The 18,341-nt window shown below is 40.2% G+C and overlaps 1 protein-coding gene across 10 annotated transcripts in view; it reads left to right on the top strand.

Annotated features, from left to right (window-relative positions):
* Positions 1-18,341, top strand: part of PUM1 (pumilio RNA binding family member 1) — a 167,934-nt gene that overhangs the window by 62,184 nt on the left and 87,409 nt on the right. For 7 of the 10 annotated variants that reach the window (XM_027864409.1, XM_027864405.1, XM_027864404.1 and 4 more), the window contains exons 4-5: positions 16,767-16,875; positions 18,094-18,272. The exons of the other annotated variants lie outside the window; for them this stretch is intronic. In XM_027864409.1, coding sequence (XP_027720210.1) covers positions 16,767-16,875; positions 18,094-18,272 — 288 coding nt within the window. The remainder of the gene's footprint in view (positions 1-16,766; positions 16,876-18,093; positions 18,273-18,341) is intronic. 10 annotated transcript variants of the gene reach the window in all.

The raw sequence follows: 18,341 nt of genomic DNA, 5'->3' as shown, positions 1-18,341 counted from the left end.
TGACTTGCCCAGGGTCACAAAGCTAGTTTTATTTATTTTCAATCAAAGACAGTCTATGTCCCCATTCCCGCTCCCACCTTCTCCCCCCAACCCATTGTAGAAAAGCAAAAATCTGGTTACAAACAGGCACAGTATAGTAAAGTAAAATATATACTTGCGTTGGTGGTACAGTGGATAGAGCTCAGGGCAGGGAGACAGGAAGACCCAAGTTGAATCTGGCCTCAAACACTTACTGGCTGTGTGGCACCGATCAAGTCATTTAACCTCTTACTGCATCTGTATAATGGCGATAATGATAGTATCTACCTCCCAGGACTGGTGAGGCTCCAGTGAGATAATCAATTAAAGCCCAGTTTCACACGGGGCCTGGCACATAGTAAGTACTAGAGAATGTTAGCAGCTGCTGCTGCTGCTGCTACTATTACTATCATCTTCCAGGTCCAAGAAAAAATGTCTGTTTGCACTGAGTCATTACCTTTCTGCAGTCAATCAGTTAGCATTTATTAAGTGCCTACTATGTTCTAGGCATTGGAGATACAAAGAAAGGCAGACATAGTCCCTGCTCACAATCTAGTAGGAAAATCACCTGCAGACAACTACATGTAAACTACATACAGGATAAATTGGGATTTAGTTTCACAGGGAGGGCACTGAGATTAAGGAGGCCCGGGAAAGTCTTCTTGGATAAGATGAGAAGGAAGCCAGGTAAGCTAGGAGGCAGAGATGAGAAGGAAGAGGGTTCCAGGCATGGGAGGACAGCCAGAGAAAATGCCTGCAGTCAGGAAATGGAAGGGCTTATTCAAAGAATAGCCAGGGGGCAGCTAGGTGGCTCAGTGGATAGAACACTGGCCATGAAATCAGGAGGACCTGAGTTCAAATGTGGCCTCAGACACTTGATACTTACTAGCTGTGTGACCCTGGGCAAGTCACCTAACTCCATTGTCTAGCAAAAAAACCAAAACACAGAACAGCCAGGAGGGTGGTGTCAGTGAATCGCAGGGGAAGTAGAGGAGAGTAAGGGGCTAGAAGATTGGAAAGGGACAGCGATGGGAATGGCTTTGAAAAAGTCACGTGGGCATGTTTTATCTCGAGTCCTCTGCGTTGATGTTTGGTTATCATATTGATCAAAGGTCCTATAGCTTTCAAAGTTTTTTGTCTTTAAATATTGTTGCCATTGTATAAATTGTTCTTCTGGTTTGGTTCACTTGACTCTGCTTCACTTTTCTAAAACCATCCCTTCATCATTTGTTAAGCACAATAGTATCCCATCACATTTACATACCACAACTTCTTTAGCTATTCCCTAATTGATGGATACTCCTTCAGTTTCCAGAACTTTCCCACCAGAAAAAGAGTGGCTATAAATATTTTTGTACATTCTTAGTTTGAGGGTTTTTTCTTTTTTTTTTTCCGCTTGGGACTAATCCACCCCTTACTTTACCTTCCCTCTAGTTCTTCCCTCTCCCCGTTCACCTCTGTCTCCCCTCTTTCTTTATTGAGTGGAATGTATTTTTGTCACTCTGTGTGTGTGTGTGTATGTGTGTGTGTGTGTGTGTGTGTGTTTGGTTGTGTTCCCTCCTTTTATCATTTCAGATGAGAGTGAGGTTCAAGTGTCACCCACTCTCACCATCTCGCTGGGTTTTTTTTTTTTAAATAGGTTTCTGCTGCCACGCTCTAGGGAGTTTGATGCCATTGGGAATCAGTTTTCCATTTTGCAGTTTTTTGCAGTGTGAATTAGGAAAAAAAAGCAAGCTGGTTGTTCTATCAAGGCCTCTCTAGAAAAGAAATCATTTGTGTAGTGTTTTCCCCCATAGACCAGCCTACCTCATTCTTAACAAAAATACATTCAAAATGTTGAGCTTATTGCCTGAGTTGCTATACAAGTCAAAGGACATATGAATGTAGAGACAATTATTTTGGCAATTCTGCTTTCAAATGATTTTTCTGTTGCTATAAATGTGCCCCCTGTTTGTGCGATGAGCAGTGCCTTTTGGTTGGTAATTGGTTACATTTGCAAGAGCCTTTTGTTTTTTTGAAACTGCCTTCTAGATTGTGTTTACCCTGAAACATTTGCTCCAGAAGAGCGGTGCTTCCCAATTTCTTAGAATTCTTAGGAGGGCCAGCCTGCTGCTGCCCTGTCTCAGCAATCTCCAGCTTTGTTCTGCTATTTACAATCTTTTCCAGAACTGTTTATTCATATTTTTTGACTACTTATCTTTTGGGGAATGGGTGTTGGGCTTACATATTTGTATTCAATGCTTATCAGAGATACTTGATGCAAATTTTTTTCCAGTTGTCAACTTACCTTATCCAAGTTGCATAAATTTTATTCGTGTAAAAATCTTTTAGTTTCATATAAATAAAACGAGCATCTCTTGTGATGCCTCTGTCACTGGTTTGGATAAGAATTCTCTGTTTAGCCTTAGTCATGAAAGTTCTGACATAGTTTTCCCCTAATTTTTTATTTTTATGATGTGATCTGAGTATGAAAATTTAGGTTATGTATCTGCTTTCTGCTTTTTGATTTTTGTGATGTAAGATGGTCATTCTACAATCTAAGCTTAGTTCTCCCAGACCAGATAGGGAGGAATCAGAAGTAGATGAGCTTTGTGGTTGATAAACTTGACTATAAGTTACTTGGGAAAGAACTGTCTATTTGGTAGGAACTGCTGGGAGCTTGAGAACTCAGCTTGTGTTCAAGTGTTTGAAGAGATGTTACGCTGAAGGGGGATTTGTCTTGTTCTGTTTGTTCCCAGACGGTAAAACTGGAATCCATGAGTTGTTTGATGTCAGGAAAAATTGGAACGTGCTTCTGTATGTTGGACGTGCTGAAGTAGAGTCCCGATGTCTGCGCGCTGGCCCATTGTAGTTGAGGCTTTTCTTGGGTTATGAATGCGTGGAAGAAGAGTAATAAGTGCTTACTTCATGCCAGACACTGCACTATGCTGGAGATACAAATAAAAAGCTCATTCTCCCTGTTCTCAGGGTTCAGCTGCAGTGTGGACTGGAAGGCACATCAGGCTGTATTGCAATGCCTGGGGGCCTGGAAAGCATAGTTGGCAGAAATAGATGGTAAGCCTGGATCCCCCCACCCCTCACTCTTTTTTGCTTTTTGGTGAGGCAGTGGGGGTTAAGTGACTTGCCCAGGGTCATACAGCTAGTTAAGTGTCAGGTGCCTGAGGCTGGATTTGAACTCAGGTCCTCCTGACTGCAGGGCCAGTGCTCTATCTACTGCCCCACCTAGCTGCCCCCAGTGGTCCTCTTTCTTACTGGAATGATTTTAGTTGGTGACTCCCTGTTCATCTGCACAGTGAGAGAGCTCAGGGCTAAATTGAGCCTTGAGTACTGGAGTGGACTGGGGACCCTTGGTTAGGGGATCTGTCTGGGCTGGGGGTGGAAGGGAGAATAACATTTACTGAGAGGTTGCTGGGATGTGGGGCCTGCCTCCTCTTGACACCTAGATATAGATGCTGGGTGGTCTGGAACAAGGTAGATTAGATACTGCGCTCTAATGTTCCTCCCAACATCCAGATCCTGAGATTCTGCTGATTAAACCCTGCTTCTTGATTCTGTCCTTCTAGGCATTTTAATCTGTGGGTCTAGTTTTGTTCTTTTCCATCCTTTTCAGTCACTTTCACCTTTATGGTGTCCCTCTATTCCTGTCAGGCCATATACACACTAGCTGCAACAGTTGTGTTTCTTCCTGCTTCTTTGTCTGATCAACACATGGGTTTATAACAAACATTAAGGCTTGTCTATGTTTCTGCCACTGTGGCATTTATAATCTTTCAGAGAGACAAGATAAACCAAGATAACAAGAATAACTGGTATTTTGTGATAAAGTGTGGTATGGAATAAAGTGATACAAGAAGTCGAAAGTCACCAAGCATTTATTAATCACCTACTGTGTGCCAGGCTCTGTGCCAAGCTCTGGGGATACAAAAAGAGGTAAAAGAGTTGCCCTCAAAGAACTCCTTATCTAATGGGGGAGACAACATGCAGCCAACAATATCCAGACAAGTTGTATATAGGGTCAGTGGTAGATAACCAGCAGAGGGAAGACACTGGCATTAAGGAGCATGCGGATGGAGACGAAGAGGGAGGACATTGCAGGTCTGGGGGGCAGCTAGTGAAAATGCTGCAGTGCCTTAGTGGGAAATTCTGCATGTGGAATGGAGGGTGGAAATAAGGAAGAATTCTGTGGAGCAATTGGTGATCAACACATGGATAGAAATTAAGTAGAGGGGTGGGGAGGGAAGGGAAGGGAAGGGCAGGGCATTTCAGGAATAGTCAAAAAAGTGACAGACTGCAATGAGTTTTGCTAAATAGAGATTCCAATTTGGCTGTAATATAAAGTGTGTTGAGGAAAACAACATGGGAGAAGATTGTAAAGGTATGATAGCACAAAATTTTTGCCAGCTTTAATGCTAGTCACATACATTTGATAATAGGGATTACCTATTACAGTTTTGACTGTCTCTTGCATGAGGCATATTAGCCCAGTAATGGATGGCTTGGAGGAGGGAAGGAGTTAAATTTAGGAATTTATTGAAGAATTTAGGCATTTAATTATGAGGGGCTGTGCTTGGTGAGGCCACAGCTGGAATGGAAGGGAAGACAGCAGATTAGAATTCTTCTCATCAAGACCCTAGACCCTCCTGCTCCCTCTTCTGGGCTTTCCCCCTGGCCGTGCACCATGCCTGTAGTGCTCTCCCTACTCTACACCTCCCTGCTTCCTTCAGATCTTAACTAAAGAGATTGTATAGAAGGAGGATATACAGGCTACTGATTTGATGTAACATGTAAGGAAAGTACCAGAGTCAGAGTTGATGATTGCAAACATCAGATGATGATGTTTGCAATGTCTTAAACTGGGGGTGCTCATGTTGGCAGGCCCATCTCATCCTGTTCCCTTGGTTCAAATCCTACGCCTATTTTTTTGTCCTTGCTGCTCTCCTTGAAGTCCTCATTTACTAATGTCACACACACGTCCTCTTGAACTTTCCCTTTCTTAGGGTTAGCTCCTGGTCTTTCAGGAATTTGTTTCTTTTCTCTTCTCTTAGTTGGTTTTCATGAGAATTTCTCACTTAAGCTTCTGGAAGGAACTAGTGTTTCAGTATATCCCATAATGTCTGTCACATATATATGGTCAGGAAGCACTTGCTATGAACACAAAGAAATACTCTAGAACACATTATGGCACTTCCCGTTCTTTGTGTTGTACGTAGTTGTACAATGGTGGTAATTGTTTTTTCAGTTGGTGAGGATGTAGGCTAGGTAACTTACTCGTGTTTTCTCATATCTTATAATAATTGCGAGGCTATATCCTCAGTTGGAGAAAAGACTGATTAAAAATGTTTTTACTTTTAATAGACATTTCCATCTAGAGAGATTACTTACTAGTAATCTTTGTAGATGCCTCACAATTTATGAAGTTTTAAAGGCATTAATGAACTGCAAACAAAAGATAAAATTTTGATAATACCAAATGGAGAAATTATGAAGCAATAATTAAAGTCACCTGTTTTGAAGTTTGAATGAAAATTGCAGTACAAAAATAGTTTAGGACTTGTGAAACATCAACTTATTTTAGTTTTGGACAGTTCTGAAACTAAACCAGTTAGGAGGCAGAGGAAGTCACTGAAGCCTTTTAGATGAGACCGCCATTGAAAGAGAAGATGAAAATAAAGAGAAAATACTATCAGTACTTTATAAAAAATAACTGAGGCTTACATTTGAAATCTGGAAAGAATTTATTGACTAACCTAATATTATTAAATACATGCCACATTCTTTCTATAATCGGAAAGTTTAAACTTTGGAAGTTCTAATGATTTCCACCAAGTCTTTTAAACGTACTGGAACATGGCACTCTGATCTTGTGTCTTGGGTACCAATCTAAGTGAAATGAATATTTCAGGAGTAGTAGAAAATGCTTCAGGTAGGTGGTGGTATTTCTTGCATGTAGAACGTCAGCAGTCTTCCAACACTTTTTAAACTGTGGCTCTCGATCCACAGTTTAAGAAGTGCTGAAGGGATCCAGAGTGGGAGAAGTTTTGGAAGCCATGTAATCTCTGTAAAATACCTGACAGATGGTCATCTCGTCTTTGCTTGAGTGAGGGGGAACCTAGTGACTTCCAACCCCTTTCCACTTTTGGGTTACCTTAGTTGGGAAGGATTTCCTTTCATCAAGGCAAACCTTACCTCCTACCTCCCTGCTGCTTCTAACCGTTTCTCTCTAATTGTGCTTCCGGGGCCAAGTGGCACAGATTTAATTCTGCCTTCCATGTGACAGCCCTTCAGATAACTGAGGCTAGCTTACCCCAGTTCCTTCAGCTCATCCTTTTGTAGAATGAACTTTGTGATTGTGTCATTCACATAGTGGTTGACTTTATCCAAGTCATTAATGTAAATGGCCCAGGGCCAAACACAGATTCCCTGGAGTACTCTACTGGAGGTCTTTTTCCTTCTGAGTATCATATCAGATGTCTATAGGCTTCCATGAGAACATTTTTGATCCTGGTGGCCAAATGTAATGGGAATTAATTTAAGGTCTCACACATAGCTTCAGAAATCAGCTCCACAAGTACAAGGAGGAGGCATCAGCTTGCAGTTTCACCTGAAAAACATCTGGAGGTTTGAGTGACTCATAAAGTCAATCTGCATCTACCATGTGATAATGCAGCCATGGAAATTAATGCATCATTAGACTGCATTGAGAGGCATGGTGTCTAGGATTAGGGGCCCTGGTCAGAGCACACCCGGAGCATTGTCTTCAGTTCTAGGGACCTTATTTGAGGATGGACGCTGATAAACTGGAGAGCATCTAAGAAGGACAACCAGGTTGATTATGGGGCTGGACATTGTGTCATATGAGACTTAGTCAAAGGAACTTTGGATGTTTAGCCTGGGGAAGAAAAGATTGAGGAGGGAGGATTGAGGCTGGACTTGGGGATTTGGTAGCTGTCTTCAAGTCTATGCAGGGCTATGATGTGGAAGATGGGCATTAGACTTGGCCTAGTTGGCTCCAGAGCAGCGATGAAAGGGAGCTGGCAGATTTAGTCTGCAAGCAGTTACTGTATTAAGTACTTCCTGCAGCAACTGTGCTGGGTACTGGGGATACAAACAAAGAGGGGAACGCTTCCTGTGTAAACTACATTCTGTTGGGAGACACAAATGTACCAAATAAAGAGGATAAATATAAAATTGTTAAATAGAAGGTCATTTGGGAGAGAAGACTGACTGACAAAGAAGGCTCTTGGCAAGGGCTTGATGAAGTAGATCATGCTTGAGCTGTGGCTTAGAGACAGAGGAGGCATGGGGAGGACAGGAGTTTCAGGTTTGTGAGAGTGTCAGTACAAGAGCCCTGAGGCAGGAGACCCAGCGGCAGAGGGTTTGAAGAAGAGAGAGAGGCAGTTTGGTTGGATTGCAGAGAGAGGGAGGGATAGGAATGACCACTATGGCTATGAAGAGAGGTTGGGGCTTAGGGGGGGTGTAGGGCTTTAAAAGCCAAATGGAGGAGCTGATATTTGATTCTAGATGCAGTTGGAAGCCACTGGAGTTGGTCTAGTAGAGGAATGACGTGATTAGATCTGTACTTAAGGCAAAGTACTTTGGCAGCAACGTGTAGGCTGGTCTAGAGGTTGTTGGAATAATCTAGGCCAGGGGTGATGAAGGCCTGAACCAAAGTAATAGCTGTGTGAGTATAGATAAGGGGTTAGATGTGAGATTAGGTATGGAGGTTGAAATGGTCAGATGTGACAACTCATCAATGAGAGTGAAGAGGCCAGGATAATCCCAAAGAAGAATGGGGATCAGTCAGTCAATAAGCATTTATTAGAGTTTGTCAGGCACTGGAATCCTCTTGAAAAGTAAAAGAGTTGGTACTCTCAAGGAGCTCAAGTCTGCTGGGGAGACAGCATGCAAACAAGCCTATATACAGATTAAATTGGAGATAATTGGCAGCAGACTTCCTCTTGTGGTTGAGTTTGGCCATTGTCGTGTGTTCCTGAGTCCCCCAGTACTGCCCCCTACCACATGCTCCTCATTTTAGGGGAGTTAAAAAAAAAACCTTGTAATTGGCAAGCTATTGATAGTATGATATGTATTTGTGCTTTTTAATTTTTTAAAATTTAGAAGCCTAGTCAATGCTCTTAGATCTTCATTGTAGCCTAGTTTAATTAACTCTCAACTCTCTCCCCTTCCCCCTTGTGTAACCAACTCTTGATTGTGCTTATGTAGCTTATCTGCTTTTTGGATTATTTATAGCAAATACCTAATCTCTAATAGCTTCCCATAATATACCTGATTTCCTTACTCTTCAAGTTTATTTATAGACTTTCTTAATGTTGATTGTAATATTAGCAGAAATAAAATGCAACTGGAAAGGCAGATCTATATGCATAATTATTTTTTTACATTAAGTTTTTTAAATTTTTATTTATTTACATTGTTTTTTTTAAAGGATATAATAATTTTCCCCAGTGTCTTTCTCCCTTTCCCATCCAGAGAGCCATACTATATAACATATAATATTTTTAAAGGCAAGAAAAAGGAGGGAAAAAATCAGCATAACCTATCAATACATTGGAAGTGTTTGAAAATACGTACATCACCAACACTTGTGTACCTCCCATTGCTACAAAGAGGTGAAGAGGCGGTGTTTGCTCCTGTCCTCTCCTTTGAGCCATGCTTATTCTTTGTGATTTTGAGCATTCACTTTTGATATTTTTTGATGGTTTTTTCTATTTAAATTGTAGTCACTGTGTATGTTGTTTTCGTGGCTTTGCTTACTTTATTCTGGATCAGTTTGTGTAGATCTAGCCAGTCTTCTTTGTGTTCATCACATTCATTTTTTATACCCCAGTAATATTCTAACACCTTCAAGTACTGCGTTTTCTTTATTCCTCAGTCAGTGAACATCTACTTTGTTTCCAATTCTTTGCTAATGAAAAAAAATCCTGCTAGAAGTATTTTATTATACACAGCGACTTCTTACCAATGGCCTTATTGGAGTATAAGCCTAGTGATGGAATCTCAAAGTCACTGGATATGGACATTTTAGTCACTTTATTTGAATAATTCTGCCTTTTAAAAACAATGTCTACAACTTCTAATAGTGGAAAGATGTTGAAGAGATGAGGAAAAATCTATGATTTATGCTTGAAAGGTTCTGTAACTCAATGAAAACTAGCGTTTCAAAATAGTTTACTTCTAATTTAATGGGGAAATCTCTGAAAGGATGGTCTAAAGATTCTTGGATTCACAATGTTGAAAAGATGGTCAGTAGATATCCTGTATGGTACCATATTGAAGCTCAGGATTTTTATGTTGGTTCTACTGTTTCTTTCAGAGTATTCATCTGCTCCCATTTGCCTTTGGAGAGAAGTCCTCCCTCATCTGGCTTTCAACTTTTTACAGTTGCTTATCATCGCTTTCTGTCCAGGCTCTGCTCCCAAGACAGCTCCTTAGGCCTGTATTTTGTCCTGTCATTTTCCTCTTTCTGTGTACTTAAACCCATTGCGTCTCATACCTGGGGAAAAACTATGGTTTCCTATCATGTAAATCAGTTAAGAAACAAAAGTAATATCTGGTTTTATGAGCTACTTTTTAATTGACAGATTATTTTGGTCACCAACTTTGTTGTTTTTTGTATTATGCTTTTACTTTTAAGCAAACTTAGATTATAAAACTTGTGTGGTTATATAAGGAAGCTCAGTCCTTGACATAATCTTGAACTAAGCTCCAAGTCTCCACTGTAAATGAGGGTTTGAGGAATTGGAGTAATTGGAGCTGAGTAACAACACATCTTTAGCTTCTTCTGAAGACCAACTAAGAGATTGAAAAGTGCTGCAGGTTAGAATCTAAATAACTAAGGGTGGTTATAAATGGCTCCTAACTTTAGCCAATTGATGAATTACCAGGTCTGTATCATAGGCCTCTCTAATCCATTTTTGTGCTCACACAGCGTGGGTGTAGTAGGAAGACAATAAATGTGGACCTGGCTGTATGACCATGAGGAAGTCTTTGCATCTCTTTTTTTACCGTTACAAAAATGTCTTATTGATTCTATTTCCTTTTTTTTTTAAACCCCAGTGTTGCTTTCCAATGATTATTCCCTCTCCCCCAAATAAGAATTCTTTTTTGTGTCAAATAAAGCAGATCAGCACGTTGTCTGTGATTGAATGTGTGTTCCTTTTTCCACACCTCCAGTCCATCACCTTGCTGCCAAGAGGAGAAAGCCATGCTTGACTTTGTCTTTTTTTTTTTTTTGGTTAGGTAATTGGGATTAAGTGACTTGCCCAGGGTCACACAGCTAGGACTTTTCAGTCTTATGAAGAAAAAGTCTCTATATTGATCACACTCTTTTAGTGTGGTTTTCCTTTAGGTTAATGTGGTCACTATGTAAATTGTTTTCTTGGTTCTGTTCACTTTGCTTCAGTTTTTCTAAATTTAGGGGGACAATTGTATTAATTTATCATATTCCTTTTTCCTTTCAGCATTGTAGTCGCATGCCACAGTTTGTTCAGCCATTTCTCATTTGTTGGGTACTCACTTTCTTTCCAGTTCTTTGCTACTCTGTACATTAGTGCTGCTGTACATCCTTTTGTATATATGGGACCTTTCCTTGTATCTCTGACCTGTTTTCCATTAAATGCCCATTGATAGTGATATCTTTGGATTAAAGGGACATTTTAAAAAGTATAATTTCCAGTTGCTTTCCCAAGTGACTGTACCAATCAGCAGCAGACCCAGAATGCATTTGCATGCCTCTCTTTTGGGTAGTATCTTCAATATTTGCAATTTTTGCTTTTTTGTCATTTTTGCTCATGTCTGTTGAGATGAAGCTTCAAAGTTGTTTTTAACTTTCATTTCTCTTATTAATGATTTTGATGGTTCTTGCATATGCTTGATGGTAGCTTGTATTTCTTCCTTTGAAACTTGCCTGTTTATTCTTTATTTCTTGGGAAATGGCTACAAGTCATTTAATCTCCTTGAGAATTGGTTTTCTTATCCATAAAATGATCACTGGATCATAGATTTAGATTGCTAAGGGAAATTAGGGGGTCATCTGGTTCAGTGCTTTTGTTTTGCAAATGAGGGACCTTGAAGAGCCAGCTCTTGAACCTAAACCCTTTGACTTTATTATTTTAAAAGATTTAACTTAATTTTTTTCAGTGAACATCTTCATTGTTTCTTTTTGCGTTATTTTACACAATAGTCTACCCTCCCCTGCATATACCACAACTCGTCCTACCATTCCTGAAATGTTGGGTACTCCCCTCTTTGCCATCACAAAAAGAACTAAGTATTTTGGTGTGTATTGTTTTTTCTCTTTCTTTGATCTCTTTGTGAGCCCCCTTGACTTTCTATTGCACCATTTTTCCTTTGTGTAATAAACCTGTATCAGGATCATCTGGTTGTGGAGATGCTGCGAGGCTCATGTGTGAGAATGGATTGAAGCACTTCATAAACCTCCGTAGTAGCTGACACAGAGTCTGCCCAAAGCACTTTGACGTCATCTTGCTTAATAGCAGCCAACCGACAATGGAAAATGTCCCTGTGCCAGTGCTTGGGAGCTGATTTTATTTTGAAGGAAAATAAGTCATGCTTTCGTTTTCAATTGACCACATTTTAATGCAGAAAGGCTGTCCGATATCAAGAAAATTGAAAAGCGTGCAGTGGGACTCCATATAACTCCTTTTTCCAAGTTCAGGAACATCTCTAATAACACTTGGCAGCCATGTCTTAGAAATGGCAGGGGGAGTATTCCTAGAAAGCAGATTCCTAAAGGACTGTTTTGATTATAATAAAATACTACATTTATCTATTGAGTTGGGAATCCCAGGTTTTAGGAAATTAATGTAAATGAGAAGTGTTGAGACATAGTACTCTGGTGTTGGAAGTGGCTCTATGAGTAAGACTTCCAGGTCATGGGAGCTTTCTGCCTCTTTCCTTGGTTTGTTTTTCCCTTTTTTCCCTTTCCATGTTACTCAGCACACATCTATTCTGTGTCTGTGGCCACCTTTCTGTGCTAAGTTTCCTTCAGTGAAATACAGTGATCATCATGTCTATGAAGATTTTCTCCTGGCTTCTTTTACTTACGTTATCTGCAGTCTTTGTTTTTTCTCCAAATCTCCCTCATGAACCTTTTTCCCCTCCTCAGCTGCTGTTTATATGATCCTTATTAGCATATCGTTGTTCCCATGATTCCTGCATGGGAGAGGATTCATTGTATCCCCAGGGAACTGTAAGGAGCCTTAGAGATCATCCTAGTCACCCCTTTCATTTTACAGATGAAGAAACTGGGGCAAATAGAGATGAAGTAACTTATCCAGGGGCAGCTGTGTGGCTCATCTTCCTGAGTTCAGATCTGGCCTCAGATATTTACTAGTTGTGTGACCCTGAGCAAGTCACTTAACCCTGTTGGCCTTAGTTTTCTCATCTGTCAAGTGAGTTTGAGAAAGATTTGGCAAACCACTTCAGTATCTCTGCCAGGAAAACCCCAAATGGGGTCACAAAGAGTCAGACATGACTGAAATGATTGAACAAGAATTTTTCTAAAGCCAGGCGGGTAGTAGCATGGTCGGGATACTCACCCATGTCCACTGACTCCAAATCCAGTGTTTTTTTTGTATTAAAGGATGTGATAATTTTCACAATTATATTGTAAATCTATTGTTTGTGACCAGGCGTGGCCTTGTCTTTAGAGTACTAGTTATTTATTTATCGAGGCAGATAAGGTGGTACAGTGGATAGATTCTGAACCTGGAGTCAGAAAGACCAAAGTTCAAAAGCCACCTCAGACACTTATTAGCTGTATCATCCTGAGCAAGCTATTTAGCCTCTGTCTCAGTTTTCCTGTGATTTTATAAGATGGGGATAATGATGCCATCTACCTCCCAAGGTTGTTGTGAGAAACAGTCAGATAATATTTGTAAAGCTGCTTTGAAAACCTTAAAGTGGTATTTTAAGTGGCACTGAAAAGTCCTTTCCACGTTCATCTGTCTCCTGTATATGAACTTGTCTCCTGCCCTCAAGTGCTCATTGTTCTTATTCCATTCTTTCCAAAAGGTTCAAAAGTTAAAATGCAGATGCTTGATATGTGAGTGATAATCAGTCTATGAGCATTATTAACTACCTCCTTTGTGTCAGACACTGTGCTGGACCCTGTAGTGTTCTTAATTGCCATTATTGCAGTAAGAAGTATTAGCTTAGGGGCAGCTAGGTGGCGCCCTGGATTCAGGAGGACCTGAGTTCAAATTCAGCCTCAGACACATAACTTATTGGCTGTGTGACCCTGGGCAAGTCACTTAACCCCAATTGCCTAGGGCCCCCCCCCAAAAGAGTATTGGTTTATAGCAGGTTCCCCACCCCTGGTTTATCAAATCTTCCAGAGATGAAAAAAATGTTTTGAATGAAGGAAGCATCTGGAGCATGGGACATTGTGTGATCAGGGCTGTCAGTCTTCCTTCCAAAGGCTCTGAAAAGCTGTTAGGGTACTACACCCCTCAGTGGGAACAAAGAGCCCTCCTGGACAGAGTGGTAGGAGAGAACTGAAAACAAACTTGGCATGTTTGATGATTGCCCCAGGATCATCCCTAATTAAGTTGGCCAAAAGTTACCTTTGGGAAATTCATTTTCAGCATTTAGATTTGTGAGATCTCCTGTCATTTGGTCGTACTGCAGTGCTCTTGTGTTTGGAGAACCCAGTTCATTCACATACTGACTTCACATGACTTTTCCAGCTTCATCACAGTATCCCTCTGGCCTTTTATGGGACAGCCAACCTGGCCTTGCTGTTCTTCTTCCACGACATTCCATCTTTGCTTCCCTTTCCTTTTACCCAGGCTTTCCCTTATGTCAAGAATGTATTTGTATATCACTCAGGCCTCAGAATTACTTGTTCCCTTCAAAACTCAGCTCAGGTGTCATCCAAGCCTTAGGGCTCAGGCTCCCGCAGCAACTCTTCCCCCTTCCCCCATTACCTTTGCATGTGTCACAGGGCAAGGATTGTTCATTTTTGCCTTTGTATCCTCAGTATCTGCTGGAGTTGCTTTTTAATTTTTTGATTGTAGCTGGAGAAGAAGTAAGAAAGGAATGAGAATTTTGAACTTGTATCAATGTGCTGTTTGTTTCAGTAGATTGAAGTTCAGTGTTTTCTAGTTGAGTGTTTTTGTTGCTCCCTCATTGAAGCTGGCGTGGTTGTTTGTTGATCACATGGGGTTTTGATTTACTCAACCAGCACCAAGGCTGACATGTTTGAAGCTGAAAGGCCGCTGAATCTAACCAAGGGAACTGAACTTGATTCAGCAGTGTGACCAGTGATGGGTCCTGGACCTGCATGTTTTGGTGTCTTTTTAGAAGTTGTGAGCTGTTGATTAAACAAAGTCTTCCAATTTCTGTGACATCTAAGCAAGTAAAGGGATCAGTGCAAAGAATTTCCTTTGAGTTGCCCTTCCCTTTTCACCATGAACAGCATCAGTTAATGAAGAAGGGAGGATCTTCATTTTTATGCTTAAATAAATAGGTTCTTATGGGGATTGATGTGGGTAAAGTGTCTGCATGTTAGTGTGAAAGGGTGAAATCAACTGAAAAAGAAAATTATAGAGGTATTAAGGCATCAACAAGAGAACTGTTGTTTAAAGTATTTCCTGGTTTTGCTACTTAACTAGGTCTGTGTGACCTTGGTTAAGTCACTCATCTCCTCCAGGCTTCACTTTGTTCCTCTTTAAAGTGAGGGAACTAGATTTTCTCACTAAGATCCCATCTAGCTATAAATCGGGTAGATCTGGTCCTATCTGAAAGATCTCTTTAGCTTGGCTTTTCTCTCGTTCAGTTCATCTTTGCATGCCTGAGTGCATTGGTTACTGAACCTCTTTATACCGGGCCCCCTCCTCTTTTACCCCCATCTTCCTTCTTTTCATTGGTCGAGTGCGTGCGACAGAGAAGTCTCATCCCTTTATTGAGCAGAGTCAGGGTCTGCCTGCAAATTTGTTGAGCTGGAAGTGGATCAAAGTTGAGAAGAATCATCACATGTAAATGTATGAGAAACTTTTGGCCCCAGTATGATTCTGTGCCTGAGTGACCTTGTGTCTGAATGTGTGCAGATGTACAATGTATAAATTTAAGTGCATCTTAAGTATATCTCTATCAATGTTTAGTCTGTGTATCTTTATCTTCTTGAAAATTACATAAAAAAACCTGGAATTAAAGGTGTGGACAACCATCTTGAATTTAAAATTAGCTAGTGACTCTACTTCCTTCTTTTTGTATTGAATTGCAACGTAGGAAATTAAGCTTTTGCTGCTGGTTTCGGATGGGGGGAATGTTAGAAGACACCTTTTACTTTTTGCTATTTTAGAATCTAGCTTAGTCTGTAAATAATCATATTCCAGGTATTTACTTTTTCATGATCAGAAAGCAGTGGTTGAGAAAGAGTGGTCTCTACTTTTCAGTAGCAGCTGGAGTAAAAGTATAACTTAGTAAGGTGTGGGATTTTTGTAGAACCAGGGAAGAGAAATTGAGACTTAAGAGGCTTAGTCAGTATAATTTTATTTCCCTGTTAAGTCGTCAACACTTTCAGTGTTGTCTTTTGGCTTAAAGTGTATTTACATTTTTTGTTTGAAATGGTATAAATTCGCATATTGCATTATTTGGCTGAGGTGTAATTTTTTTTATGAAACATAAAGTAAAGCTAATGCCATAATTCTCCGATGGGAACTGTTTTATATGAAAGAAATAATACTCAAGATAAATCAATTTTATTTTTTCCTAATTTATAGAAGTAGTGTTCATCCTGTGGTAAAAATGTCATCAAAGAAATGTATCAAAGAAAAGTCTTACAAATTCAAATACTGAACACGACTGTCCTCAGGGCTCCTTTTGGCTGAGTCAGCTGGGGTCCCAGGACTGATACTCAACTGTTTTCAGTTCTCCTCTGCCACCTGCTTCAGTAGCTTCCTGTTCTCATCCAGGTGTATAATGCCTTAATAGATTTGTACACCCTTTTGTAAAGCATGAGTGAGGGAACTCTATCAGTTCTATTGATATTTTGGGAAGAACTGGAGGAAAGCTTCCATTGTTTTGGGTAGATCCCCTGTGGCTAATTTATGGAAGGCTAAGAGCTAGAGTCACAAAGAATATTGGGTGGGGGGGGGGAGAGAAGGAGAAGGAGAAGAGGTAGAACTAGATGGATTGTGATTTGCATCTTTGGGAGAGCTACCCACATTGATTACTCACATTTACATTTGCGGAATGGAAATATTTGGTTTGGTTGCATATCTAAGTATCTTGCAGTTATGAAAACTACGGCCTTAGTCTGCTGTACTGAAATTTGTTTTACATCTTCCATTCTTGTGAGCAAAAGAGGGAAACTTTCCTCTAGCGACTGTATTAATGTCATAGTATGAGTAACTTCCCATGGTGATCAGTTGTCAGGGTTTTAAGAGCGTATACTCTTTCAGCAATGATTGCTACTTGTACAGTTGTTTTAGTAGCAAATCAGTCTTTTATTACTTACATGGACATTAGTAAGATGGAATGAAGTCCCTCGTTCTGACGGTGTGTGTGTATGTGTGTTTTCCCTTCCCTTTGGTCTTAGTCATTCCATGTTTTTCCCCCTTCCATATCTACCACAGTGCTCTGAATAGAGGTTGTACTCCTCAGGGCATCTTCAGCTTTTGTCTAATGAAAGTGTTGACTACTGTATTTTTTTTTTAACCTTTCTGACTTCGTTCAAAGCCTTTATTATTTTTAATTTGCAGCAGCTCTTGCCAGGTAAAAAGTTTTGGGAAACAGATGATTCCAGCAAAGATGGACCAAAAGGAATATTCCTGGGTGATCAATGGCGGGACAGTGCCTGGGGAACATCAGGTAATCTAGACTGAGCACCTGCACTGCAATGTATGCCTGTTCTAGGGCTCCCTTTCTCAGCATTTGGGAGGTCATGGATTTTACGTGTGTCATGAGCATGTCAAACTTAGCTTTCTTCCTTTGGTTTGATTACCATGAAGGACCCGATAGAATGCAAGTTATTAAAAACACACTTATCACAAAGTCGCTTTAAAATTTTTTTATTATTTTTAGCCAGAATGAAATAAAGCTTTTTTGGGCAACAGTTTTGGTTGTATTACATCAATTTAAAATAAGCATATGCCCCATAGTCAAAAGTCATTTTTTTTTTTCCTTTCTTTGCCCCAAAGTTGATGGGCTGTATTTTGCAAATAGAGATAAGGTTTAGTTAAATTATCAACATTAGGTCACCAGGATGGCTTAGTTACTGTCCTAGAGGATACTACCTTCAGTCCTTTGACAGGTCTACCATTACCATATTTGATGACTTCATGTAGCCTAACACATCGTAAAGACACAGTTTAGGTTTGGGAATAGTCCACTTTTTTGTAACCAGATTTCCAGCAACTCATTTCTTTGAAATATAGGTCCAAATTTATAAATAAGTGGGAAAAGACCTAATAACAAAGCTAGGATCTTAGTTTTTTACTTAACGTCTCACTGATAATTTATTAACGTACCATTCATAATGGGTCTACCCGCACTTTGACAGTGGGCTAAAGCAGCTGAGTGGCTCATGGAGGCCAGGGATTTTTAAAGCAGGTGTAGAGAAAGAAAGCAAAAAGATCCTACCCAATAGCCAGAGGATGTACACAAAATCCTCTTAATGCATGCAGAATTGAATTGGTTACAAGCCTGTTATAATAACAAGTGCTCACTGACCATCTTTAGGCATTGGAAAGTTTAAATTGTGCTTTCTTTGGAAGCTGCTGGAATGATTATCTTTTCACTTTCCATTTTACTTTCAAAACTTGTAAAATTAAGCACATTTTCCCACTTTATTAGATAAATTTATCTGGAAAAGTTTATTATTGATGGTGGATGAGTAAGGTATTACAGTATCCTTGCTTTATATAGAAAACCTTCTCAAGGGACAGACAGAGAGGGAGGGAGGTGGCGTTTGGCTAAATTGATCATCTGGATTCCAAGGCAGTCATCGGCTTGGGCACTAGACAGCGCTCTTAATTTTTTGGAACTTCCACGTTGTACTCTATTATGTTTGTGTATCCTTTTTTGTAGATCATTCAGTTTCCCAGCCCATCATGGTGCAGAGAAGACCTGGTCAGAGTTTCCATGTGAACAGTGAGGTCAATTCTGTATTGTCCCCACGGTCGGAGAGTGGAGGACTAGGAGTTAGCATGGTGGAATATGTATTGAGTTCATCCCCTGGTGATTCCTGTTTAAGAAAAGGAGGATTTGTAAGTTGGTTTTTTAGAACCTTGCTCTTATGCCTCTCTCTCTCTCTCTCTCTCTCTCTCTCTCTCTCT

The sequence above is a fragment of the Vombatus ursinus genome, unplaced genomic scaffold (genome assembly GCF_900497805.2).
Source record: "Vombatus ursinus unplaced genomic scaffold, bare-nosed wombat genome assembly UNPS02014775.1, whole genome shotgun sequence".
Lineage (NCBI taxonomy): Eukaryota > Metazoa > Chordata > Mammalia > Diprotodontia > Vombatidae > Vombatus > Vombatus ursinus.
This window is presented reverse-complemented; position numbering and strand designations above follow the sequence as displayed.